At 51.4% G+C, this 26823-nt stretch overlaps 1 protein-coding gene across 8 annotated transcripts in view; it reads left to right on the forward strand.

The window, feature by feature from the left end:
• The window catches only part of TRABD2B (TraB domain containing 2B), a 254814-nt gene that overhangs the window by 173228 nt on the left and 54763 nt on the right, over positions 1-26823 (forward strand). For 4 of the 8 annotated variants that reach the window (XM_045371382.2, XM_074007334.1, XM_065522968.1 and 1 more), the window contains 2 exons: positions 17585-17731; positions 24420-24594. In XM_045371382.2, the coding sequence (XP_045227317.1) occupies positions 17585-17731; positions 24420-24594 (322 nt within the window). Of the gene's footprint in view, positions 1-17584; positions 17732-23491; positions 24394-24419; positions 24595-26823 lie in introns of those variants that run through there. The other 4 variants (XM_074007327.1, XM_074007326.1, XM_074007332.1 and 1 more) reach the window with 3 other exon arrangements.

Raw genomic sequence — 26823 nt, forward strand, 5'->3', positions numbered from 1 at the left:
GGCCGCTGGCCCTGTGCCCTAGTCCTGCCAGATTGTACTGGAGGCTAAACGCTAGTGCCCTGAGATGCCTTATCATACTGAGTCCTCCCACAACAGGCTTGTCAGCACTGGGATGGTTTATACTTTTTAAAAATAATGTCTCTAGACAATAATCATACATTTTTAAAAAATTAGAAAGAACGAAAAGCCCAGGCCCTGGAAACATATGGTCTAACCACAGAATCAGAAACTCCAAATCGGGAGATGCCAGAAGCCACAGAATGCGAGTGATGGACTTGTGAGCTGTTCATGTCAAAGGCATCAGAGCCACAGCGAGACAATCCAGAGGACGTGAAATCCCAGCACTTCAATACCAAAACTGTCTGCCCACCGGGTGTCATTCAAACTGCTCTCTTTCCACCCACCGTGTGATTCTGGACACCCAGTGAAGCAAGTTAAAGGCTGTGGCAAGGCTCTCCCTGGTGAGGGGCTGCCTCTGCCTGGCCAGCCACCCCTTCTGGTTCCACGTGCTCACTCCCCTGGAATTAATGACTGGCTGATGCTTCCACTGGACAAACCTTGGAAGAAAAATCAAAGGTGTTTGAGAGGAAAATCATGTGTAATACCAAGAACCACCTCCCGGCTCCTAAGGTTCAGAGAAACCCGCAGGGAAGCCATTGAAGTCTGTGCAGTTGGACACTGGTGCCCCAAGAGCATTGGACAAACTATTAGAGATCCTTGTGAATGATCATTTGTCAGAGATGGCAAAACAGGTCCCGAGAAGGAGAAGGACTCTGGGTTACTCAGGGGACCAGGTGAGTGGCATGTTTGGGAACGAATCCCTGCCGTCCCCACTCCCCCTCCTGGCCACCTGACTTCCAAGAGCTGTGTGCACCTAGGCTGGTGGGCACCACGTCCCCATTTGCCAAGCCTCACCCAGAGTCCAAGCTAGAGGTCAACCAGGGCCTCCCAGCCCTCCATCCCATGGGTGCCAGGCCGTGCTGGCAGGCCTGGGGCAGAGCTGATCCCCCGCAGCGCGAGCCGGTCCCCCGCAGCGCCCGCCGGCCTGGCCGACCCCTGAAGTCAGCTGAAAGGCCCCCTTATGTGCAGCCCTCCTCGCCGCTGCAGCGCACAGCCCTGCTCTCTTACCTCATAAACGGCTAATTTGTTACATATTTTCTGACGCTGTAAATGGGAGAACAAAGACCTTTTCTCTCTCATATTTTTGTTCAATTATGTTTGTGGGGGAACCTGATCCCCTTCAAAGGAGGGGTGGAGGAGCTGGGGTGGAAGCCTCCCAGGCTTGCTGACCTCCCAGGCCTGCTCCTGGGCCCACGGCCCTGATAGCGGCTGGCTCAGGACAGCTCCGGTCTGGGTGCGGCTGGGGATGGCGGGAGCCTGGCCACAAAAGAGGGCAGTGAGGCCTCCTTGTACGTCCCACAGTGAGCAGCTGAAGGGACTGGGCCCTCATCCCTAGAGGAGCACATGCCAGTCCCGGGAGCAGGCTGGGTGGAGTTGGGCTCCCCCAGCAGAGGGGAAGCCTCCTGGGTGCAGATTTCAGGACCAGAGAAGGAAGGTCCCCTTCACAGCCACATCCATGCCCTGAGAGGGCGTGGAGCAGCCAGGCAGGTGATGAGTTCCCTGTCACTACACTGACAAGTCCTTCCCTGTAGCTGAGGCTTGTCCACCAAGGAGATGAGGTGGGAGCTGGAGGTAGAGGGAAGGGAAGGTATTTTGAAAAGGGAGGTCCCACAGCTGAAGACCTCTGGACGCACGGTTTCAGGGTCCCCTAATCCCGAGGTTCTGTTGCTTTTGCCCTGGCTTCACACTGGGAACCCAGATGTGAGTGCTCTGGCTCCCATCTTGGTTCCCAGTGTGCTCCTTCCATCCTCTTTTGAGAAAGCACACTGACTGGTTTTGAACACTGGCTCTCCTGGATCCAGGAGCTGGAGCAGGGGTATTGGGGGGGATGGAAAACATGGCATCTGGAGGCCGCTCCTGTAGGAATGGCTGCTCAAGGATGTCTCTCTAACAGCTGGCACACCAGCCACTCCTCCCCTTCTTCCTTCCTTCCCACTTCCTTCCTCCATTCCCTTTTTCCCTTCAGTGAGTGGCTACAAATGGCAGGTCCTGGACTAGGTACTGGGATATGAGAATGAGTAAAACTGACATAGCCCCCACTCTCATGACGTCTGCAGAGAAGTCGGTAGATGACTGTTTGGCACATGGCTAAAATTGCTAGACTATTTTCATTCATCCACCACTTACTTGCTGTGTGACCTCAGGAAGGTCACTTAACCACTCTGTGCCTCCTTTGCCTCACCTGTAAAATAGGGATAAAATTGGGAACCACCTCACAGAGTTGGCAGGATTTGAATGAAATACTTGTGACAGACTTCACATACTCCCTGTCATGGAACAAATTATTAACCTCATAAGCATATAAAGACAAACAATTATGAGTACTCTGAAGAAAGAATCCAGGGTGTAGGAGAGCTTCAAACAGGGGCCCCTGAGCGGATCTGGGGGATCAGGGAAGGAGTGTGCAGGAGGTGGTGCTTGAGCAACTGTCCGAAATATTAGAGGTTAAGGAGGCAAAGGGGAGAGATGATGGGAAGGGCATACCGGGAAGAAGGACCAGCATGTGCAAAGGTCCTGAAGCAGGAAACAAATTGCACATTCAAGAAAACTATATGGACAGCACATAAAGATTGTAAAAACACAAAGCAAGGAGGTCAGGGAGCAGGAGGAGTCCAGGGAGGCAGACAGGTCCCTGCCAAGTACTTCTGAGAGCTTATGTTGAAGAAGTTCATGGTTATTCCCAGGGCAGAGGGGAGCCATGGGGGATTTAAGCCTGGGAGTGCCATGGTCTCACCCACACACAGCATCCCCTTTCCCCGTTAGGCCAGAACCAGTGGGCCCTACCTCAGGTCAGGGCTGCTCAGGATTCAAGATACAGCCCAGACCCCGGGCCCCAGGGCCTGAGATCAATGTGTGCATACCCTCCAGCAGCAAGGGGAAGTAAAAGTAAAAGAGAGAGCGTGGAAGGGGGTGAGATTGAAGACACAAGAACAGCCAGACCAGATCACAAAGGGCCTGGCAAGTCAGTCTAAGACCAGATCGTGGAGAATGATTGATGGGGCTCCTTGGTGTCAGGAAGGAGGGAACCAAGTCCCATTAATCTCAGTCTCCCCAGGACCCTGCACAGCACCTGGCCAAGAACAAACACCCACGCTTGTTACATGTGTGAATATAAGTCCGTGGTTGAGTCTCTTGATGGCTGGGATAACACAAAGCACAGTCCACACTCCTGACTCACTCTCTCTCTCTCTCTCTCTCTCTATCTATCTATCTATCTCTGTCACCATCTCTATCTCTCTTTTGCCCACACATGTGTGCACACACATTCTTACACAACTGTCAGTCACTTGGAGCCCCAGACGCCCCAGGTAGAAAGAAACTCTGGCCTGCAGCTGTGCTTCCCAGTTGCAGGAGTTCACACAAGAGGAAGACAAATATAGGCTGGAGCAGAAGGGAAGGCCTTCTTAGAGGAGGTGAGCTTCCAGGTAAGGCAGGACGGTGCTTGGGCTGTGGACAAGTGGTGGCCAGCAGGGACCCCTGCTTCTGACCTGGTGGGTCCCTGGTGGCAGATCCATGCTGGAATGCCTGCATGAGCCTAAGGCTCCTTGAGAAGATTCTGGGCAGGGAGCTAAAAGGCTGGAGCAGTCCTCCCTCTGCCCAAGGTGAATCCTGGAAGCAGACTGGCCCTTTTAACCTGCTCCTTCGAGGGCCCCTCTCTGCTCCCATCGCTTCACACACAGCCCGCCCTCCCGGGTCAGACCTGCACAACAAGGAGGCCTTGGATAGCCCTGAGTATTTCCCATCTGCAGTGTAAGCAGATCTGTGCTCATCCAGAATGTGTCTGACTTCCCTGTGTTCTTTTCCCAAGACCCAAGGCTCAGATTTCAGTTTCACATTCTTTTGCCTTGGGTCTAAAAACATTTTCCCTTTCTGTGTAGGGGGAAGGAGGGGATAAGAGGGCATAGGAGACCGGAGCTGCCCAAATGAAGCAGACCGATCCATCGTTCCTGCCTTCGTCTGCATCCCCTGGCTTGCTGTGTGACCTTGGGCACTTTGCTGCCCTCTCTGGGGCTCAGCGTTCTCTCTGCACAACGAGAAGCCCCATGCAGGATCTAAGGACCGTCCCTCGCCTGACAGTCTCTTGCAGTGCCAGAGTCTCCAGCGTCCCCATCCTGTTGCCAGGAAGTGTCTCCTGTGACTTCAGACAGGCAAAAAGCAGGAGAAGTTGGCACTGCATTTTAGTTTTGTCTGCAAGGCCAAGTTCTGCACAGCTGTCTCCTTTGATGCACCCTGGGAGGAGTGTCTGTTCCCTGGACTGTCAGCACTAGAGTCCCAGGCCGGTCCCACGCAGTCTTCTTTTCTTCCTGCCATTCTGGGTCTCATCTGCCTTTGTCCAACCGCTCCCTCGAGTGGGGCTCAAGGATTCCTAAAAGGGAAGGGAGGAAGGAAGGCGCAGACTCAAAAGTCGGGGAAGGAGGGGGGCAGTGATGGGCAACAGGAAAGCCTCAGAGCCCTGAGTTGGAGAGTTCTAAAACATTCAAGCCAGGAAAGATTTGGAATTCTAACCTGCCCCTCCCTTCCTCCATGCCTCCCCAAAGCCCCTGGGGCCCAACTGGGGCCTTCTCACCTCTCCTTGTCCAGAGCCAAGAATGTCTCCTGCTACAGTCAGCGTTCCTCAAAGCCTTTCTCAATGCAACAGCCAGGGGCAGCTTCTAAAGAGAAAGCCTGATGATCACTCCCTGCTTAATAAATTCAGTGGCATCCCTTTGTCCATAAAGTCTGAGCCCCAGATCCACCTCGACTTCCTGTTCTGGGTCTATCCCATGTCCACCTCCACCAGCCACAGGCTGCACTCCAGCCCCTGCTGTCACTGACACAGCCCTGAACATGCCAGCTTCACCCCAGCCCCCATTCCTCTGCGTGGGTTATTGACACGGCCTGGAATTCCTTTTCTTTCCCTTCTGTGTGGCAAATGTATGCCCCCACAGGGGATTGCTGCAGAGCCACCTCCTTTGTGAATCCTGTTTGTGGCCCTCCACATTTGCTGGACTCTCATAGCACCTTGTCCATCCCTTAGCCCAAGCTTTAATGAATGTTACATGATCTTGTCGCAAGTCTTCCCGGAACTTCCTCCCTTGCTCCACCCATCCATCGTTAAGGATGGATAGGGTATTGATTTGGTCCCATGGCCTCAGCACCCAGCACAAAGCCTAGCACTAGTCCATACTGAAGACTGAAGAGGGAACGGAAATCTCATCCACATATGCGGAATTCCAGCCTCTCTTCAGAACATCTCCTGCAGCTGGGACCCACCCCAGTGCTTAGGGAACAGAGATTTCTTAAAGTGTGGGTGTGGGTGTGGGTATGTGTCCTAAGGAAGGGCAGTATTGCTCCACGAGGTTTTTAGAATGCTAGTCTCAAGCAGGCAGGACAAATATACACCCCACTTGGCAGATGGGTAAGCTGAGACGCAGCAAAGGGAAGAGAAGGGCCTGCCCCAAAGAGCCAGAATAAGAACTTCACACAGCCTGCATGTAGCAGGTCCTAGATTTGAAACTGGGTCAGATCTCTGCCCTTTCAGCTGCTGTTTGTCTCTGAAAGCCTGGTAACTGGTGGCTTAGTGGATGAATGGAGAGGCATGTTACGATTTCTCTCATCAGTATTGAGCACTCCCACACTCAACTCCTCCTTCCACCCCTGGCCACCTGGAGGTGCCCCCTCCAATCCAGTCCTCCTTGGCTACTGCCCAGGACCAAGGCAGAGCAGAGGTCCCCATACTGCTGGAGGGCCTGTGAGACCCCCTCCCTCCTCTGCAAATTGGTAATTGCTGTGCGGTCAGACCAGAGGAATTAGAGGGGCCCTCTAGGAATTTCATACTGATTTTGCAAATGAAAATGGAGACTTGCCTTTTGAAGTTTAGGCAGCTGTGTCAGCAGGGCAGGTCTGAGACAGCAGGAAAAGTAAAAATGACATCCTTCGAACCAATGGAAGCAGCTGCTTCATAACAATAACAGTGATAATGGTAACCAAGGCTACCGCTGACTGATCGCCTTCCGTGTAGACCATTATCCCTCCATGGGCCTCAGTCCGCTCGTCTCTGATTTCTCATCCATTCCAACCACCACAGGTGACTTGTCCACTGTCTGAAGATCAGGTAGAGAGGGTCGTGTGTGCTGCTTGGGTTGAGTGCCTGGTCCATGGCATGACATTGAAGACCCTCCGCTACTGGATGTCTTCCAGCCCTGACTGCTGGCTCATCTTTAAACACACCATGCTCCTCCATATCCTTCTGCAGTTAACACTTTCTTCTTCTTTCTTTCTTTGTTTTTTCTTTTGAGACAGAATCTCACTCTGTTGCCCAGGCTGCACTATAGTAGTAAGATCATAGCTCACTGCAGCCTTGAACTCCTGGCCTCAAGCAATCCTCTCACCTTAGCCTTCTGAGTAGCTGGGACTACAGGCACATGACACCATATCTGGCTCTTCGTTGTTGTTGTTTTTAGAGATGGGGTCTCCCTGTGTTTCCCAGGCCTGTGTCAAACTCCTGGCCTTACGGGATCCTCCTGCCTCAGCCCCCCAAAGTGCTGGGATTACAGATGTGAGCTACCATGCACAGCCTGCGGTGAACGCTTTCCTTCTCAACGCTACTCATCTTCACAACCCAGCTGAAGCCTGTGATTCCCTCACCGACTCCCAGGCTGGGTCAGAAACCCCCTCTGAGGCCCCCAACCTCTGTGTTTCATCATTCACTTACCACATGATAATTACCTGTTCCTTCTGTCATCTCCTCCATCACCTTAAAGTTGCTCAGAGCTTTATAATTGAGGATAAGTTGGTGTAGGTGATTCTCCGGGACTTTCCAATATGTTTTATTATTTTCCTCTGTAGACAGAGTGTGTTCAGTTTACGAAATCAGAGGTAGTTACTGAAGAATGGAAATAGAAGATTCACAGCAGAAGCAGAGAGAACTTGATACATTAAGCCTGGGCAGAGTTGAGGCCCTGGGTATGGAGCCCCATCACTGGGGAACAAGGGATGTCACTTACTGCTCTGAGCCTTGGGTTTTCAATAATGCTGTCCTCACAGAGCTCTGAAGAAAAATAAATGAGCCTCCACATGTAAAGTATTTGGAAACATAGACTGTTGAAATCATGGGATGGTAGGTGTAATGTTCTGAAATATTGGACTCCTGGAATAAGTCTTCCAGAGCTAGAAGGTACTCCCACACCCTCATGTTTCAGAGGAACCCTGTGGCCCAGAGAGTGGGTCCCATAGCTGGTCTGGGTCAAAGCCCACAGCACCAGAATCTGCATCTCTGAGCTCCCTTGGACTTAGCTGTACTGAAAACTAAAATCCAAGGGATCCCTTTGCCCTCCAACAGGGTGGACCCCACATAAACTCCTTTCCCGGAGACCCCAAGCCTCTGGACCAGCCCCAACCAGTCCCAGCCATCAGCCTCCCTACCTACCCAGCAGAATGCTAATCTCATCATGTGGGTGGCTCCGGATTTATGAGCATTTCCTGGCATGACTTGAAGGACAGAGGAGGAACACTAGGATCTTTAAGGGTGGTCTTTGGGTGGAGAAACTAAGCATTCAGAGAAAAGAAGGAAAGAAAGCTAGGGTGAGTCAGGCTTCCCGATGCCCACCCAGGAAAGCACTGAGAGTTCAGCCAGCCCACTGCGGGCAGATGGAGGTGTGGGCAGCACCACCAGGTCCACGGGGCAGGCGACAGCTGTACTAGAGGCCACGTCCGTGCTTCTTGAGTTGTGGCTGGGCACTGGGTGGGTGATGGGGGGATGGTGAGGGGAAGGGAAGAGGGCAGAGCTGCCTTCATCTTCACTTGGACCTCCCTGCTTCACCCCTGCCTCCCTAGATTCCATTATCAACACAGTTCCCTCTGCATTCTTTTGCCCAGACTCCCTGTGACTTCCCATCTCTGCAGGAAGCCACAGGCCTTCAAAGACCACAGGACTCTACAGGCCCTGCCCACCACCCACCTCACTACGATCTGTCTCCCTTGTGCTGGAAATTCTCCACTTTCCTCTCCAGATCCACTTTCCGCTCTCCCTGCCCTGCCCTGTGCATGAGCTGACACAGCACCACCTGGGCTCCTGTGTCGTCCTCCCTGGCAGGAGATGGACAGGCAGAAGGGAAAGGGAGTTGAATATTTCTTACCTCCACCCACCCTTCTCCTTCCCTGGCGTTGCCATGGTCCAGGCCATGCTCAGCCATAGTTGTGCTCCCTTTCAAGCCTGTGGCTCTACCGGGTCCAGGTCCCTGTTCCCTCTCTTCCCCTAAAGGTTTAGGGACAGGTAAGCTTCCCCATGCAGCTACTCCCTGCTGCCTCACTATGGCCTGCCCACACCTTCGTGAATATCCTGACAGTCACAGCTCTTCAGTCACTCTTACAGCTGAATTTCCTTCTTTGGAACTCATCTCACTGGCACTGTGCCACCTGGTTGCTGTTGGGTCCCTGTCTAACACAGGTCCATTGCCCCACTACCCCTTGCTCATGCATTTCCAGCCACACTGGCTGCAAACCTATTGGGCCTGCTCTGCCTCAGGGCCTTTGCCCTTACAGTTCCCCCTTCTCTCAGATACCCACATGGCTCCCTCCCTCATCTCCTTCAGACCTTTTCTCAAATGTCGCCTCTCATTGCAGCCTTACCTGGACATCTTATCTAAAATGGGTGGGGGTGTAGGGGGTGATGGCATGAACTTGTCCTAGTTTATTGGGAGGCTAAGGCAGGAGGATCATTTGAGTCCAGGAGGCTAAGGCTGCCGCAAGCAGAGATTGCACCCCTGCACTCCAGCCTGGACGACAGAGCAGGGTCCCAGCTCTAAACAAATTTAAAATAATAATAAAATGTCATCTCCCAACACACACACACACACACACACACACACACACACCCTATATTCCTCTTTGCCTTATTTTCTCCATAGCAACTATCACTCTCCAACATACTGGATGGTTTACTTCTTGTTTCTTTATGGTCAGCTTTCTCCTGCTGGAATGAAAGCTCCTTTAGGGTGGGGATCTTTATTTGCAGTGTTCACTCCTGTACCTCCAGGGCCTGGAACAGCATCTGCAACATAAGTGCTCAATAAATATTTGTTCAATGAATGTGTAAATTAGTTCTTTTCAAAGGTGAGTAAACCAAGACCCAGGGAAGGAAAATAACTCACCCAGAGGTTCGTAATGAAGGGTCCAGTGGTGACTAGAGCCCTGGTCCCTGCTCCCAGCCCAGAGCCAGTCCCCAGCTCCAGGAAACCTTGTGTTTATTTGGATGCCTGCTGCTCAGTAGCCCAGTGTCCGGAGACAGGATTCAGTGCTGGAGGCCTAGGAGACTCAGAATACTGAACAGGAAGCCGGGAGGTAGTCAGCATGGCTTTGGTGCTGCCGATGGAGCAAGGAGAATAAATAAATAAATCTCAGCCAGAGCCTGGCAGGCTCTAACCTTTGAAGAAATGTCCCCCAGGCCGGAGAAGCCTTCCTGTGAAGCAAGCTGCCCTCCACCCCTACGCAGTGCTGATAGATGATTTGGGCCCAGGGTCCTGCAGGCCCAGCTCCTCCCAGCTCTGCATCATGGGAGGTACTGGGTTCTGGCAGGGAGCTGCTCGGGGTGGGGGTCCTGTGACGGGCGATTCACGTGGCTTTCCATTCACTTATTCATCCTACAAGTATTCCTCAAGCATCTACTGTGTGTGCATTGGGCACTGCACTCTGGGAAAACAGTCAAGACAAAGACAGAGGATTTGCCTGCCCTCAGAGCATTCATCCTCAAGCCGGAAGGACGAGTGTTAGTAATAAAATGGGGAGTGCTTGGCCTGGGAAGTGTCAGGTGCTTTGGGGGCACTTAGCAGGGGACCTGTGCAGTCCATGGCTCAGAGAAGTTCTCCTGAAGGAAGGACCCTCTACAGCCGGGTACGAAAGGGAGTGTGAACTGGTGGATGGAGAGAGGTTTCCAGTCAGAGGACATGCAGATGAGGGGATCCTGGGCAGGGAGCAAGGTTTCATCAGCCTGGGCAGTGAAAACAGACTGGGGAGGCCATGAGCCAGGTGGGGTTACCTTGGCAAGGGCGACCTCTTTCTTATTCTCATACGGCAGCTCTGACAGTGCACCACAGCTAAAGTTCTAACACCCCTCCTCCTTCCCAGCGACAGCTCAGAACCTGGGCCTCAAAGACTGGCCCCTACTCGTCTGTTCATGTCTGTACTTCCTACCAGCTGGTTGGGTGAAGGTGGCTTGGTGGCCCAGGCCCAGGGACAGCAGAAAGAACCCAGACCTGCCAGCTGGACCTGAGTTTGAGTCCTAGCTCATTAGTTCTTCAATGTGGGACCTTATGCAAGTGACTTTACCCTCCTCAAGGCCTCAGTTTCCTTGTTTGTCATATGGAAATAACAGTCCTTATCTGAAACAATTATGGTGTGAGATGGTTTCCTAGCATTTTTACAATGCTCCATGTAATTGGGGGCATGCTCATTAACCCTAACCTTGTCTCCCATCACCATCTTCCTTGTTGACTCAGCTTCAGCCACGCTGGCCTCTGCTTCTCCTCACATATGTACAGGGCCTTTGCACCTGCTGGTTCCCCTTCCTTCATCACTCCCCATCCAATTTACTGCTTTATTTTTTTCTATAACATATTCCTTAATAGTTCTCCAGGAAAGCAGAACCAATAGAATATATGTATGTGTGTATGTATCTCTGTAAATAGATATAGGTGTATACCTTTTATACACACACACATACACACACACATATAGTGTTGGTGGTATTGGTGGGTAAGTCTAAAATTTGCACAGCAGGCCAGCAGGCTGGAAATCTAGGGAAGAGTTGATGCTGCAGTTCAAGTCCAAAAGCAGTCTGCTGGTAGAATTCCTTGTTCTCTGACAAGGTCAAATTTTTTCTGGTAAGGCCTTCAACTGAGCAGGTGAGGCCTGCCTACATTATGGAGGGTAATCTGCATCTCAAAGTCTACTGATTTAAATATAAGTCTCATCTAAAAAGTACCTTCACAGAAGCTTCTAAAAAAAGTTTGACCAAATATCTGGATAGCGTGGCCTAACCAAGTTGACACATAAAATTAACCATCACAAGTTCATCCCTTGTCAGTTGGGCTCCCATACACATCTTCAACCATACTGAATCTCCAAATAAGGACAATAACATGGCCATAGTTCCATACAACCAAAAATGCTCTGTTTCTTTCCCCAGAAGAGGATACAAAGTCTTTGGGTGACATTTACTCTTCTTGATACCCTATATCTTAAATACTATGATGTAAAACTAACGATACCTAAATACTGTGATAAAAGTCAATATATCTTATGTTACATGACAAAGGGATGAGAGGGAAGAAAGCAAAGATACTTGAGATAGCAACACGCAGACACACATACACAAATATTAATAACAAAATAGGGAGGAACTCTCATGACAATTACAGTTCTCATCTCTGTCACTGATCACGTGATCATAGCTGGTATTGATGACTACCTTCTTCTACTACCCATTCTGTATTCCCTTTGCCTTCAACATCAACCTCAACTGGTCATGGTTCTTAACCTGGCGGCATGACCCAAGCCTTCATTATTGAATGGTCTGGGCCATTAGTAGTCCTGTCTGGATTGGGTTGTTGTAGTTATCCATCTCAGGACATGGTAATACTAAGAGATGCCCTAAAAGGTCTCCTGCATTCCAGAAACACTCTTCCTCACCTCCACTGGGGTGGCAATCTAATTTCCCCTTTGGTAGTCAGGATCAATAATTCCAGGCAGCAGAGTAACCTCCTTCTTTGCTTGTTGACTCAGAGGCATGAGGGATTCATGTGGCTGGGTGGCAGTCTTCACTCCCAGTTTAATGGAGCCGTTGTTGTGTGTCCAACATGCTGCATATTAGTATTTTTACTAACAATTTATGTATTCTCTCTTTACCCCTCTAGCAGGTGAGCTTTGTAAGGGCAGGGATTTTTTTAGTCTGTTTTGTCCCTGTCTAACTCCCCAGCACCTAGAACAATGCCTGGTGCTCAGGAAGAATGGCTGAGTAGATTGGGGCCTTTGCTGTGATTCCCTTGGGCTTTGAGGTAGATGAGCAGACTTGCAAACTGAGAGCCAGGCTTGTCCCAAGGGGCCCTGGCTCCAAACCCCCTACTTGACAAAGGGGTTCCTACTGCCTTCTCAGTGCAATTGCTGGGCCATCGAGTGAACATAGGCCTTCGTGTCTAGCATTCCAGCCCATCTAGGACTGTTTACGGGACTACTCTGGAACGATAAACCTGTTCCCACCCTCCTGGCGCCTGCCTCACTCCTTCCTAGCTCCCTGTTTGAAGACGTGTTTAAATTCTGGGCCTACATTCAGCAGATGCCACAAGCCATTTCAGGTCCGGCCAGTGTTGGTGAGGGGAGTCCACGGGGGATGCTCTGGAACTCCTGGTGGCTGGGCCTCCACACAATCATCCAGGGGGAGAGAGGCAGCTCTAGCCTTCACCCAATGTTTGTTATTCCATGTCAAAGCCTTATCATAAACATTATCCTAGAGTGGGCCACCGCGGCTACATGCAAAGAAGGTTTGTTATTCTAAGGTGGCCAGGAGCAGAAGACATCCCGAGTCTGAGCAACACCAGGCTTGGGAATTCAGGGTGAGTGAAAGGGAGGCAGGAGGCAGGGCCAGGCGCTTCATTATGAAGCCTGTGTACTTACCACCCTTGCTGTGCCAGCCAGTTGGCACATCTGCCTCTAAAATGAGCTCTGCACCGACAGAAGCCAAGTCCAATTAATCTACTAATCTCAAATCCCTGCAGAGAAGAGCTGAAAGTAAATGTTTGTGAATGAATGGATGTAGCGTCCCTCTGTCTGTTGGAAGCACCAAGGATGCTCGTGAAGGAGCACATACCGCGCTGAAGTCCTGGTTGTGAGAACCTGGTCTGGTGCCAGACGTAATTTCAAACCCCAGCCCTGTCCTTTACCAGCTGTGTGGCCTTGTGCCCATCACTCCCTTCTGCTTCTTTGGTTTCCCATCTGTGACTAGGGACAACATCCCTCCTGGCTCTCTTCCAGGGAGAGCAGAAGGAGGGCCTACAGGGTAGTGATTAACTAGGAGGATACATTCCAGGCCTGGCCCAAATGCCTGGTCCATCCCTCTCTAGCTTTGTCACCTTTGGCAAGGTGCTTGATGTCTCTTTGCTGCAGTTTTTTTTTTTTAATTAAATGGAGCTAATAATAGACTTACCTCAGAGTTGCTGTAAAGATTAAATAAATGAACGTGAGTTCAGAAAGTTCCTGACACATAGTAAGTGCTCAATAAACATAGTAATCCTAGCAATGAATGGATGAAGACTTCTGTATAAATTGCAGAAGGATGGTACGAGGCAGGAGGTATAAGGGAAAGTGCACATGATTCTGGATCAGCATCCCTCTTCTTGCAGTGCTTCCTGAATGTCTGCTAATGGAGACATTGGGATCCAGCAGGAAACAGAGAGGCAGTGAACAGGGACAATTCAGTGGGGTAAGTGCCTAGAGCAAAAGAAGGACAGGGGTCTTTGGAAGACACCAAACCCCACCCAGGTAGGGAGAATCAGGATGATAGGCTTGGATTTCATTCCTGGCCCCACCACACTCCTACTGGGACACATGGGAAGACCTCATAAGCAGTCTGGCCTCTGTTTTATATCTTTGTAATAGACTATTAATAACAGACTTATTAGTAACAGACTAACAGTACATATTCCCTGGCTATTTCACAAGGCTCTAGAAAAAAAAAAAAAAAAAAGGGTGTGGCAGTGTGTGTGGATCAATGTGGGCTGTGCCTGTGGACATCTGGAAATCCAGCCATGTGGTCCAGGGCCCTGCAGAGTTCTGGACCAGGAGTTAAGAGTTGGGGTTGAGTCCACTCTGTCCCCTCTCATTGTGTGGCCTTAGGCAAGCCCCATTCTGCCTGCTCTGGACCTCAGCCTCCTCTCCTCTTTAATATGATGAGGCCACAGCATGAGATCAGTGGTTCTCAAACTAGGCTCCAGGGTACCCGTGGGTTCCACAGAAAGGCCTTGGGAGTCCCTACTGCATGGGAACATTGAGTTAGTGAGACTTCAGGCGCCCGCCTGCCTCCCTTACATCAACCAGGGAAGTTTCTATTTTTACCTTCTCCATATTTTGAGTTCTAAGTAAGGTTCCTTTGGAAAACAACAGCAAGAACATGGCTTTAAAAGGCCTGAAAAGCCTCTGGACCAAATGACCTCCAGGGCTCTTCCAGCTCCAATCTGGGAAGCTTTGGGTCTATTTTCCTCTCCGTTTTATTTAACAAACACTTATCCAGTACTTACTGCATGCCAGGACTGTTTTTAGCACCCCACAGATAATAACATACTAAATTCACTGGAACACCTTCTAGCTCTGTGATGGCTGCATGATTACAGAAGCAACTGTGAGTCAAGCAAGGTCCTGGGGAGACATTTCTCCTCCAGTCAGGTCTTCTGGGTGCCTGGGCCAATGACCTCACCACAGGTCAGGTGGTGCCTTGGCCAAGCCGACACCTAGAAGCAAGGGGGCAGGTGTGTGCAGTGGCCAAGTGCAGTCACGGGAAGCCTGTATCCCAGGCCCCCAGAGGAGGAGAGCGGATCAACTCGACATGGACACTTTCATCTGAGGCATGTGCCGTGTGAGGGGAAGTGCTTGTTGCCTTAGCAATGCCCACAGCAACAGGGCCACTGCCTCCTGTGATCCATCCCCAGCCACCATGCTGCCATCGACACCCTGCACCAGATGGCTACATATCAGATTTCAGTGGTGGCGGCCAGAGCCTAGAGGCCTGGAGAAGGCCCAGAGGTAGAGTTTTGGGAAGGGGGTGGTGGGGGCTGACCTCATCTCCAGCTAGCTCATTACGGGGAGTAGCCTGGGCTGCATCCAGTGCAATCTAGCACTCCTGCCCAGCCATGAACAAAAATGAGAGGGGAGGGAGGTGATCTCACAAGCACATGCTTGGCGCTGTTGCCTCTGTTATACTTTGGCCTGGCTGTGCACACCTATTTTATGAGCTTTTCTGGTCAGAATATATGTTCTTGAACCAAGTGACTGCTGCCACTTGCTGGGACCTTCTGTCACAAAGTGGTGGCATGCCTCAAAATGCAGAGTGCAGAAGCTGTAGGGGCTAGATTTAAGGACTCAGTGAGCAGCCTTGAACTATGAAGTGACCATAGCAGGTGTCAAAGAAATTAAGAACAATGAAGTGACACTCTGTCTTCACCAGGCACAGTGCTGAGTGCTGCAGATTCAGAAATGAACAGGACACAATTCCCGTCTTGAAGAAGCTCATAGCCTAATATGGGAGGCTGGTAGCTAAGCAGCAAATACAATATAATGTTCACTCCATGGTGGAAGGAAGCATGGTGTATCAGTTATCTATCACCACAACTATGCTGTGTAACAATAACAATAAGAGTTTTCCACTCATGCATCTGGGGCCAATTGTGAATAGTCTGTGCTGATCTTGGCTGGGCTGGTTCGCATGTCTGGGGATTGGCAGGCTGTTGGCTGATCTTGGTGGAGGACGGCCTTGGCTGGACGGCCCCACCCCACATGTCGCTCATCATCCAGCAGGCTAGCCTGGATTGTTCTCAGGGCAGTGGCAGAGGTGCAGGCAGCAGCAGCAGCAGCAGCAGCACCACATAACTGCTTTTCAGGCCTGCATTTGCAATGGTTACTAGCATCCCATTGGCTGAAGGATGTCCAGGGTCAGAATGGAAAGGAGCTACAAAGTTCCATGGAAAGGGCACGAATACAGGGAGGGGCTAAGGTTTAGGGCCATTAATCTATCAGTTTACCACCCATGGAGACTGTGGGAGCCCCAGGGAGGGGCCTAACCCAGCCCCCAGGTGGTCAGAGAAGTTTCCTGGAGGAGACAGCTGAGCAGAGTCTGGACAGCTAAGTCTGAGTTTGCAAGTGGAGACTGGAGGGAGCCGGATTTCCCCATGGAACAGCATATACAGAGGCACAAAGGCAGAGGTTTTTTGTTGTTGTTGTTGTTGCTGTTGTTGTTGTTTTCGTTGTTGTTTTCTTGAAGGAATGCTGAGCATTTTAGTATTTGGAGGCATGAAGGCCACTTAAGAAATGAGGCTATTGACCACAGCAGGTCCAGGTTACTGCCTTGGAGGCTCTACTGAAGAGCTAGCCCGTTAGCCTGCGGGCAGGAGGGACCTGTGAACGTTTTGAGCAAAAGAGAGAGAGAGAGATCATCAGATTTGTGCGTTTAAAAGATGACCATGACAGACAACTGTGGTATAGAAGAGAAGGGAGGGGGTGTGCCAGGAGATGGGTGGGACTGTTGCAGGGGACTCAACGAGAGATGCTTGGGCCTGAATTGAGGTGAGTGGCGAGGCTGGGAACTTGACGTCCAAGGCATTGTGCAGACAGAATGATCAGGGCCTAAAGACAGGGCTAGGTTGGGCTAACAGCAGGGACCAGTTCCCTCCTGACTTTCTGCACAGGGACCAAGTTTTTCTCTTTATCTGTATTAAATAGCCCAAATAATGACCAGTCTCCTCCCTTCTGCTGGCCAAAGGAGTCTGGGATACTTTGTCACCTAAAACTAGCTCCAGGCCTAGCTGTGTGAATTGAGCAAGTCCCTCCCTTCCCTTCCCTTCCCTTCCCTTCCCTTCCCTTCCCTTCCCTTCCCTTCCCTTCCCTTCCCTTCCCTTCCCTTCCCTTCCCTTCCCTTCCCTTCCCTTCCCTTCCCTTCCCTTCCCTGGGACTCAGTGTCTCCATCTAAAATGAGCAGGTCGAGTTCCATTAGAGCCATGATCCTCAGACTGCTTAGGAAGTGTGCAGGGATCCTGTTAAAAATACAGAGCCTCTGATCCCAGAAGGCGAGGTCTGGGCATCTGACATTTTGTCTAGCACTCCAAGTGTTCCTGACACCCACCGGTTTGGCTGGGCACAAGCATGGTGGCCCGGAGGACAGAGGAGATTGAGGACCTGCATGCTGAATACAAGGATAGATCAGATGCTCAGGCACCCAACTCCTCAGGCCTTTCCCTAGGTGAGGAAGGCTTCCAGGGCAGGCAGCCTTTAGCTTGGGCCTTGATATCCAACCGGGCATTTTGTTTTTGTCCTTTTGCTTTGTTTGCAGGATGCTCTTGACTACAAAATTAGTTCATGCTCATTCTAGAGCACTTTTAAGCACAGGAACACAAAGGAGTCAAAAGAAAAACTCACCCGTCATTCCAAAACCCAGACACAAGTTGGGTTCTCATTTTGCCGCGTCTTTAATAAGATATTGAGACCAGAGCAGGAGTGGGGACCCGTGTGGGTAAAGGGCTAGAGGTGAGAGCAGGCTGAACGTGCTCAGAGACGTGAGGCAGGAACAGAAACTGGAAACACGCAGCCTGAGCCAGCTGGTGCCGGCCCCACACACCTTCTCTGTTTCAGGCCTGTTGCTCTGAAGTCCAGAGGGAGGAGGCCAGTCCTAGAGCTCAGCCAGGGTCACTGAGCACAGCCCTCATTCCTCTCTCTTTCCTCGGCCCAGGTGCTGTTTGCCCTGAACCAAACCCTGCTGCAGCAGGAGAGTGTGCGGGCCGGGAGCCTGCAGGCCTCCTACACCACGGAGGACCTCATCAAGCACTACAACTGCGGAGACCTCAGCGCAGTCATCTTCAACCACGACACATCCCAGGTGAGGCTTCTCTCCAAAGACCTGGATACCTGGCATTTATTAGATCCCTACTACATGCCAGGCATAGGTAATCTTCTCTCCAGCCATGGCAGAAAGGAGCTATCGTTATCCCCCTTTTATAAATAGGGAAATTGAGGCTCAGAGATGAGATTTGTCCAAGGCCACACGGCTTATGAGTTTTGGGAGTTTTAAATTACCAAGAGCAGCAACTTGAGCCAGATCTATGTGACTCTGGGGCCTAGGACCCTGGAAATGTAGCTTGTAAGACCAAGGAGGCCTCTGAGAAGTTCAGTTCTACATCTGGGAAAATTAAGTTCCAGGGAAGGAAAAGCCCACAGTTACTCAGAGCTTGGACTTGAGTCCAGCCCAGAGCATTCTGCTTTGATTTGAGTCTTAGAGGAAAGATTGTCGCCAGCTGGTCGGGCAGCAAGTAGAGCCCAAGGGGCTGAGCATGGCTCACCCCTGCTCAGACCACACCATGCCTGCCCATTCATTGCTCTCAGGGTGAATTCCAAGATGCTTCCTCCAGCATTCAAGGACCTTACAACGTGCCCTCTGCTGCCTTGTCACAGCCCAGGTCCCCCATCCTAAAGACCTTGCTCTGCTGACTGTGGAACTTGCAACTCTTCCTAGAAGCTTGTCTTTTCAAGCTTCTAGGCCTTTGTTCAGGCTCCTTTCTCCTCCAGGGTTCCTCCCACTTGGTCATAGTCATACGTCACCTCCTGAGAAACCTTCCTGAGCCCCTAGATAGGGTCAGGCATTCTCCCAGGCACCTCTAGGCCCTTGTGCCTCCTCTGTCATGGTGCTTGAATACCTGCTCATTCAAGAAGCTGTTGAATTAGGCAGAACACGCCACTTCCCTGCTCAGGACATTGCATGGACTTCCCATTTTTATCAAGGTGAAAGCCAGAGTCTCTGCGATGGCCTACATGGCCCCCATGCTCTCTCCCTACCCTGTCACTTTCTGCTCTCCCCCCTGCACACCACTTAGGCTGCATGGGCTTTCTTGCTGGTCTGTGAACCCATCTCACCAGCTTCTGCCTTTGCACTGGCTGCTCCCTCTGCCGAATGCCTCTCCTGGGTATGACCATGGCTCCCTCCCTCTCTGCCTGCAGCACTTAACTAAAATCTCATCATCTCAATGAGGCTGGCCCCAACCACCCCACTCAGAATTGCAACCTGGCCTGCACGCCCACACTCTCACCCTCTTTATTATGCTCCACTTTTTTTCCCCATGGCCTTTGCCATCCTCTAACACACTATCTACTTGATTCATTGATTAGTGACTATTTATTGGTTGCTCTCCTTACTAGAACATAAGCTCCATGAGGGCAGGGAGTTTGGTCTGTTTTATTCATGGATTTATCTCAACTGTCCGGAGTAGCCCCTGGCCCAGAGCCGGACTCAGTAAACCTTTGCCAAATGAATGGATGAATGAATGAATGAATGAAATAATTTATAAATGCTAGACATAGTGCTATGAAAAAGGGCTTACAGTCACATAGGGAAGATGGGGAGATTCAAGAATGAATTGCACCAAAGTGTAATCCTTGCTGTGAGTATGGAGTAGAGGAAGCATTTGGAGCCTGTGGAAGGAACGGCTGATTTAGATGGGCTTATGGGTAGGGCCTGGGACTGGGGAGAGAAGGAAAGATATTTGCAAGATGAGAGGGCATGTAAGAACCTGAGCTGGCCACAGACAAGGGGGCGAATAATGTTCCAGCAGAGGAAACCATGCACCAGTGAGCCAGAGGCGAGAGGAGAATAGGAGAGGGGTGCTGAGAGTGTAGCCTGCAGACAGAGCCAGGCCGGGCCGTGGTGTTCCATCAGTACTTGCCCCCACAAGACCAGGAACTCCTGAGGGTGATGGTATGCTGCCTATCTCGGTCCCCATTGCCCAGCTTAGGCCTGGCACAGAGCACATGTCAGTGAGTGACTGTCATCCGAGCCAATGTAGGCATGCGGCGTCCCTTGCTGCAGCATAGAGAATGAAAGAGGAAGGAACTGGAGACTTTGCCACAGGACACTCAGGGTCCGAGAGCTCTGACTCAGTGGCAGAGAAGTGAGGGTGGAGAGAAGAGCCCTGACACCACGAGGCTCTTAGGAATCTCACTACGAGTGACCGCCTTCATGGCCAGGCCCACCCTGCTTCATCTGCTGAGGGAGACCCCCGTGAGTCCTGAGCAGCCAGGGAGCTCTATGGCAAAGGAGGCCCTGGTCATGACGGGATGGTCTGGCCATGATGTGGCCAGGAGGGCGGGAGTGTGCAGGACAGGGTGCTGGCCAGACTGTGGCTGACCCTAAGCTGAGAAACGGAGGCATGAGGTGACCTCGGGAGAAGGCAAGCTCAGATTTTCTTTGAGCTTGGGTCCAGACCACTGATTTGTCTTTGGCAAGTGGAACTGCCTCAGAGGTCTCCCGACAGTTCCCATACTTGAAGTGGGACAGAGCGTGGATGGATTGGGCCACCTGGATTCGAAGAGCAGCCCAGGCTGACCCTAGGGATGCACAGATAGAATCTAGTAGCTTGAGGAGAGACTAGGCAACCCCACCCCACGGTGCAGAAAAGCCTGGTGTCAGGGCAGCAAGGCTGAATCCGGTCCCCAAGGGGATCTGGTGGAGGTGAGGCTGTGTCTGTAGCTGGGGGCCTCGAAATCTGCAGGGCACTGAGGATATGGAGGCTGTGGAGCCACAATCCCTTTGCCTGAAGGCTTCAGGGAGAAGGTGATATGAGAACCAGGCTTGGCAGTAGAGTCCGCTAGATGGGGGTAAAGAGGGGATGCTGAAGGGTGGAGAGTGCAAGCCAGAGAGCAATGTGGTCAGAAAGATGCCTCTGGCTATAACATGGAGGATGAGGAAGCAACATCTGGAGGCCAGGGCAGGACAGGTACAGGCCTGGGTGGACAACACTGGGACAGGGGACAGGGGCACCTCACCCTTGGCCTGCATCCTGGCTGCACTGTCCCCACCTGCAGCAATGGCTGCATCCCTGGCCTCTGCAGCCCCCAGGCCACTGGCACTGTTAATGCCTAGCAACAGCAGGATGATCCAAAGGCCTTCCCCTTGGAAGCCTGGCCTGAGCCTCAAGACTGCCTTAGGTATAGAGTTGCTGCATGCATTTATTGTCCAAACCCAGATAATTTTGAGAGTCGGATACAATTCAAGATCAAAATAATCATCGACCTGGACTGTTCTGGTCAAACCAAGACATGTGGTTACCCTATTAGGTGCCTCCTCTGGGCTCACACATTCCTCGTTGTCCTCTCAAAGCACGAATTCATCGATGTTCTTGTGTGCATATGTGACTCCCCCATCAAACTGTGAGCCTCATCCAGAGCAGCAGATCCAGTCTGAGGAAGCTCTCAGGACCCCTAGCCCAACACAGGGCCCGGCTCATGGAAGTTCCCACTGGGTGTCTGTTGGATGGATGGGCTACAGGGAAGGGGTGCAGAGTTTCAGTAGGTGGTGTCTGCAGACCTGAGCATTTGACCATTAGACCTGACGTGGTTCATGGGTCAGGGAAGACTACACTGAATTCATTTCTCACAGCCCCACCCCAGCCCTGTCCAACCAATCGCCTCATCACCCCATCCCTGGAGACCTCACATGTCCTCTTTAAAATGTTATTGTGCATCACGCACTTAAACTTGTCATAGAAGATTTAAGGCCCTCAACAAGTATAATGACATCATTAATTTGCTTCCATTCCAGCCCTGGCCCAAACCCAGGCCTCATCCTTGGCATGGAGCCAAGGCCCATCAGCATGAAACAAGCAGAGACTGCTGGCCAGTGGCTGGCCAGCCCTGGGAGCCTGGGGAGCTAGCCCAATTCCTTCATGGCTTTAAACTTTCACTTTTGGGTTCTTGTCCTTGTTAATTTTTTTGACTCCCCAATTAATAAATGGGGAATCATCTTTGTGCACATGCACATTTGTGGTCAGGAAGCATAGGAGGGGGGGCTGGACATGTGTTCAGGTTCCAGGGACCCTTGGAAGGAGAGGGGAAGTGGACTGCCGCCTTCGTGGTACTCTCCGATGGTTCAGAGCCATTTATTTGTCATCTTCATCTTTACCCTCTGCCCAAGGCCACCCTTCACTGGGAAAGGTGATGAAGCCAGCTCCATCCCCAGGCCAGTTGTATAATAGCTGACATTGATTCAGGACTTCCTTTATACCAGGCACAGTGCTCAGTAAGCACTTTCCAAAATTCAATCATTTAATCCCTACAATAATGTGTGTTACCCCCTGTTACCAATATGGAAACTTAGTCTCAGAGAGGCCAAGTCACTTTTTGGTTCTAGAGAGACCACTCAGCTAGTAAGCTGCAAAAGAGGGATTCTAACACAAGTTGTCCTCACTGTCTGACTTCAGGCCCTACGTTCATAACCCCATACTTCTAAGGCCCCTCAGCTCACTCATTCATTCACTGATTGGACAAGTACTTATTTGGTGGTACAACATAGTTTTCACATTATTTTCCATACCTAAAGAACGGGGAGAACCTGTGAGAGTCATATTTCCAGAAATAACTCCTCCCCATGGGCTCTCTGCACTTCTCCCCATTCAGAAGCCTTCAGTGTTCCCCATAGCTGCATCAAGTTCAAGCATGCCCTGTTGTGTTAGGGTTTCCAATCATCACTTTCAAAGGGGGTATGTGGGGGAGTAAGAATTCCATTGCCAACTCTGATTGGGCACTAGCAAGACTGCTGTCTACAGCTATCCAGGTTGCGCACTGCACAAGGTTAGGGGACGTCAGCCATGTTATTGTCTTGTTCATCCCAGAGCAGTGAGTCAGGCCTTTCTGGCAGAGAAGCCCCAAGGTGCATGTACCTTTACCTCTCCTCTCACTCTGGGGAAGACACTAAGCCTTAGCCAGCAGATAGCAGAGGCAAATATCCTAGCCTCCTTAGAGTCCCTTAGGGTTCAGCCTCCATTGACTCCCTTTTCCTCAGAAGGAGTGTTGACAACACTGCAGTGGCTCTAGAAGCCATGTGGCTAGGCTGCAGGACAATTTGGGGACTTAAACCTGTAGGAAATTAACCTCCTCGTGCCAGGCTCTCCATCCACCTCACCCTTCAGTTTGCAAGGTCTGGTATCTTGTGCTTTGAGCCTGGGTAGGTGAAGATAGAGAAGTGGAAGAGGGGACATCAGGTGGAAACCATCCTGTGAGCAGGAGTTTGGAGGTTGGAATGACATTGACAGGTTGTGAGGAAAGAGAGAGTATGTTCTGACTCCCTGCCTCAATTTCCTCAACAGCCCCATGCACATATTGGAGGAGACAGTGCAGGAGCACCTGGCCTGTTATCCAGGTTGGAAAGACAAAATGTTGGGAATAGAAGAACACAGTGGGGCAACTGTGGTCAGAAAGGGACAGCACAACTTTAAGTTCAAGGTTCAAGGAATCTGGGTACCTTCTCTGTGCTGGGTGTTGGGGGCCAGGAATGACAAAAGCTCTGTCCCTGAACCCAGGGAGCTCTCTGCCTAGTTCAAGACCCTGTTAATGCTGTTCCCAGGCCGTGTGGCTGGGCATATAGTGTGGCGTGGATGGCAAAACACCTAAGCAGCTCCAAGCTAGGTTGTTGAGCAAACCAACATGGGGGAAGCCGGGGTCCTGGGGTTGAGGTATTCAAAAACGGATGGAGGTGTTTGCATTATGTCCTGGAAAGTGGTGGTGCAGGGATGGGGAGTTGGTGGTGGCAGCAGATGGTGGCTCAGGCATTGGGAAAATCAAAAGTGATGATCCCTTCTCTCATCTCTGTAAGGTGGCATGTGCTGAATGCAGCCCATGACAGCCCCCATCCTCTTACTGAATCCACACAGTATCATCAGTTTCATCTTACAAGTGACAAAGCTGGGACTCGGAAAAGTTAAGTAACTTACCCGGTGCCACACAGCATCAGAACAGGGGGTGAGCTTAATCTTGTACTCAGTGGCCTTCCTGCTGTATTAGGCAGCTCAACTGACCCTGCACATCCTCTTGCTGAACTAAATTCCTTGTACTTGCCAGCACTGGGCTCGGTGGTGAAGTGAGAGCAGTCAACAAGATGAGCACCGTGCCAGCCTCCCCAGACCTCAGCATCTGCTGAGGTTAAACAGGGCAGAGACACGACGCAGAGCAACACATGTGGAAGCCCAGCAGCTGGGCCTTATCCTGGCGCTGCCAATTCACTAGTTGTGCAACTCTGCACATCTTTCCACACTTGCTTGCTTCATCTGTAAAACTGGAATAACAATGCTTATCTGAGAGGATTTTGGAATTGATGAGAAACATGTACAAAACATGTAGCCCACTGTAGGGTCCGCATAAAAGGAAGTTGCCTAGCCCCACTGGGGCTGTGCATATTTATCCTAAGTCCACCTTGCTCCATAAAGAACTGACAGCAGGTCATGCACAGTGGCTCATGCCTATAATCCCAGCACTTTGCGAGGTCAAGGCGGGAGGATTGCTCGAGCCAGGAGGAGTTTGAGATTGGCCAGGGCAACATAGTGGGATTCCATCTCTACAAAATATTTAAAAATTAGCTGGTCATGGTGGTGCATATGTATTTGGGAGGCTGAGGCAGGAGGATGGCTTGAGCCAGAGAGTTGAGGCTGCAGTGAGCCACTGTACTCCAACCTGGGTGACAGTAAGACCCTTTATCCAAAAAAAAAAAAAAAAAACTGAAGGCAGCCTCTGTCTTGCCTTTGCAGCTGCCCAACTTTATCAACACCACCCTCCCGCCACACGAGCAGGTGACGGCCCAGGAGATTGACAGCTACTTCCGCCAGGAGCTCATCTACAAGAGGAATGAGCGCATGGGGAAGAGGGTCATGGCGCTTCTACGGGAGAACGAGGACAAGATCTGCTTCTTTGCCTTCGGAGCAGGTTTGGGCCAGTGTGGGGAAGGGATTGTTTGCAGAATCCTAGGAGATTTGCTTGGCTCTCCCCTAACCTTTACTTCATCGAGGGAGAAGTCGAGGCCCAGGATGGGGCAGGAAAAGCCACACAGTGCTTAGCAGCAGCACAGGGACCCAAAGCAGTTCTCCTGAGTCGGGTCAAGGGTTCTTCCATAATGGTCCCCATGGGAAAGGGGAGTGATGACCCCTGCCATGGCCAAGGTAATTTCTGTGGTGCCTTCATGCCCCAGGCAGCCTTGTGAGAGCCCAGAACTAAAGGCAGCTCCCACTGCCCAGCCCAGCCTCAGGCCCACCCACAGAGCCAGGAGCAAGGCTGTGAAGCCCATGTGGCCCCAGAGGGAGAGGCTGGCTCTGGCGTCCCACAGTCCTGGCTCCAGAACTCAGCCCAACCGCATCACCTTGGCTGGTACCTTCTCAAAGACTCAGTTCTTTCGTATATAAATGGGCAGTGATAGCAATAACTATTTGATGAACTGAAAATATCTACTTTGTAGAATAGTTGTAAAGATTAGTGATGATATTTTAAAAACAACATGCCACATAGTAGGAACTCAGAAAAGCAGCTGCAATGATCATCATGATGATGATGATACTGGGTGTAAGTGTGATTGTCACATGTGGAACCATGAACTTGATGCTTTCTTCTGGGGGACCAGGCCTCCTCGTGCAAAGGGGAGTCCAGATGTTCAGGTGCAGGGCTCACTTAGCACTTCTCTCCCTGTTCCTTTTCCTTTCATTTTTCCTGTCCTCCCACACTCTTCGTTCCCTTCTATATGGCTGTCCCTGCCAGTAACACTTGTTTACATTGGGACCAGGATACTGTGTTTGCCTCCTGTTACTAACCAGCTTTTGCTCAGTAACTTACAGCAACAGACATTTATTTCTTGCTCATGTTACCCACAATTTGGGTTGCCAGAACTCACTTCCTGCATTGTGAGAATTAATGAGATGGCTCCTGGACATGCTTACCACACCTGGTGCCGCTGTGTTCCCTTCCCCTCCTGCCACCCTCATGCCACCCTCCATGGCGAGCAGTCTAACCTACAAGGGCCCTTGTGGATGTCCTGGTTTTGTAATGGGATATGTCCACTGTTTGAACATTCACCCCTAAGGGCAAGAGCCAGGGGCACATCTGCTGGGCCTCGTCCCTCCTTTGCAGCCCTCATGTAGTAGAGACACAGGGGAGGGGCTCAGAAGTAGATACAGTCCTCCCGGGAAAGCCCCTTTAAGGCAGCAGCTAGGCAGAAAGAGTTCTGGGTTCACGCGGGATCTCTGCCATGGCCTGTTGCGGCCTCCAGAAAGTCTCTTTCCCTCTTGTAGCCTTGGTTTACTCATCTGAATAGGAGGAGCCAGGACTCACTTGGGCCATCTAGGATTCCAGAGCTATTCAGCCATGGGTTTTAGAGAGGGGAGGGATTCCTGTAGGGGGTCTAGAGGCAGGAGCAAGACCTTGACTGGCAGCATGGAGAGGGTAAGCCACTCTCCAGCTGCAGGGCACCTGTTGGGAGCTCGGTGTGAGTCAGGACAGCTTTGAGGACTGTGCAGGGAAGAGCCCCCTCCGGCTCCCCCACCATCCAACTGCCTCATCCGCCCTCCCTCCTATAGACATCAGGGCAGGGCATCCTGCTCTGGGACAGCCGCCAGTAGACTCCAAGTGGGGAACCACCCTGAGTCATCCAGCCCCCAGGCTCCTCCCCACGCCTAGGGGGAGCCCCCAGAGAGTGCAGTCAGTGAGGGGCCCTCATTCCACACACCCCACCTGAGTAGTCCTGCCTGCCCAGGACCCAGGAGCAGAGTCTCCCGGGGCTGAGGGTAGCTACCGCCAGCTCTGTCTGTGAGTGAGAAAGCAGGAAAGTCTAACAGTGAAAATCACAGCAGTGAGGGCAGCCGTGGACACTAACCTCTTTTTCCTGAAACCCTAGGTCTGTGGGGGCACAGAGGTCCACCCCAGCACCAGGCCAGCACACAGGCGTCATGCCCAGTGCCAGCTTCTCCCATCTCCAAAATGTAGTCAGTCCCCAGTCAATCCTGTTGACAGGCCACCAGAAAGACCTCACACACATCCACTCTGTCCGTGCCCACTGGCAGTATCCCAGTCCCAGCCTCCTCCTCTCCTCCCTGCCTCTGTACTGCTCCCCACACTGCGGTCAGTGAGTCGTGCTGGCTTTGTCTCCCATGCTCGCCTCAGATGTGGGGC

The sequence above is a fragment of the Macaca fascicularis genome, chromosome 1 (genome assembly GCF_037993035.2).
Source record: "Macaca fascicularis isolate 582-1 chromosome 1, T2T-MFA8v1.1".
Classification (NCBI taxonomy): Eukaryota; Metazoa; Chordata; class Mammalia; order Primates; family Cercopithecidae; genus Macaca; species Macaca fascicularis.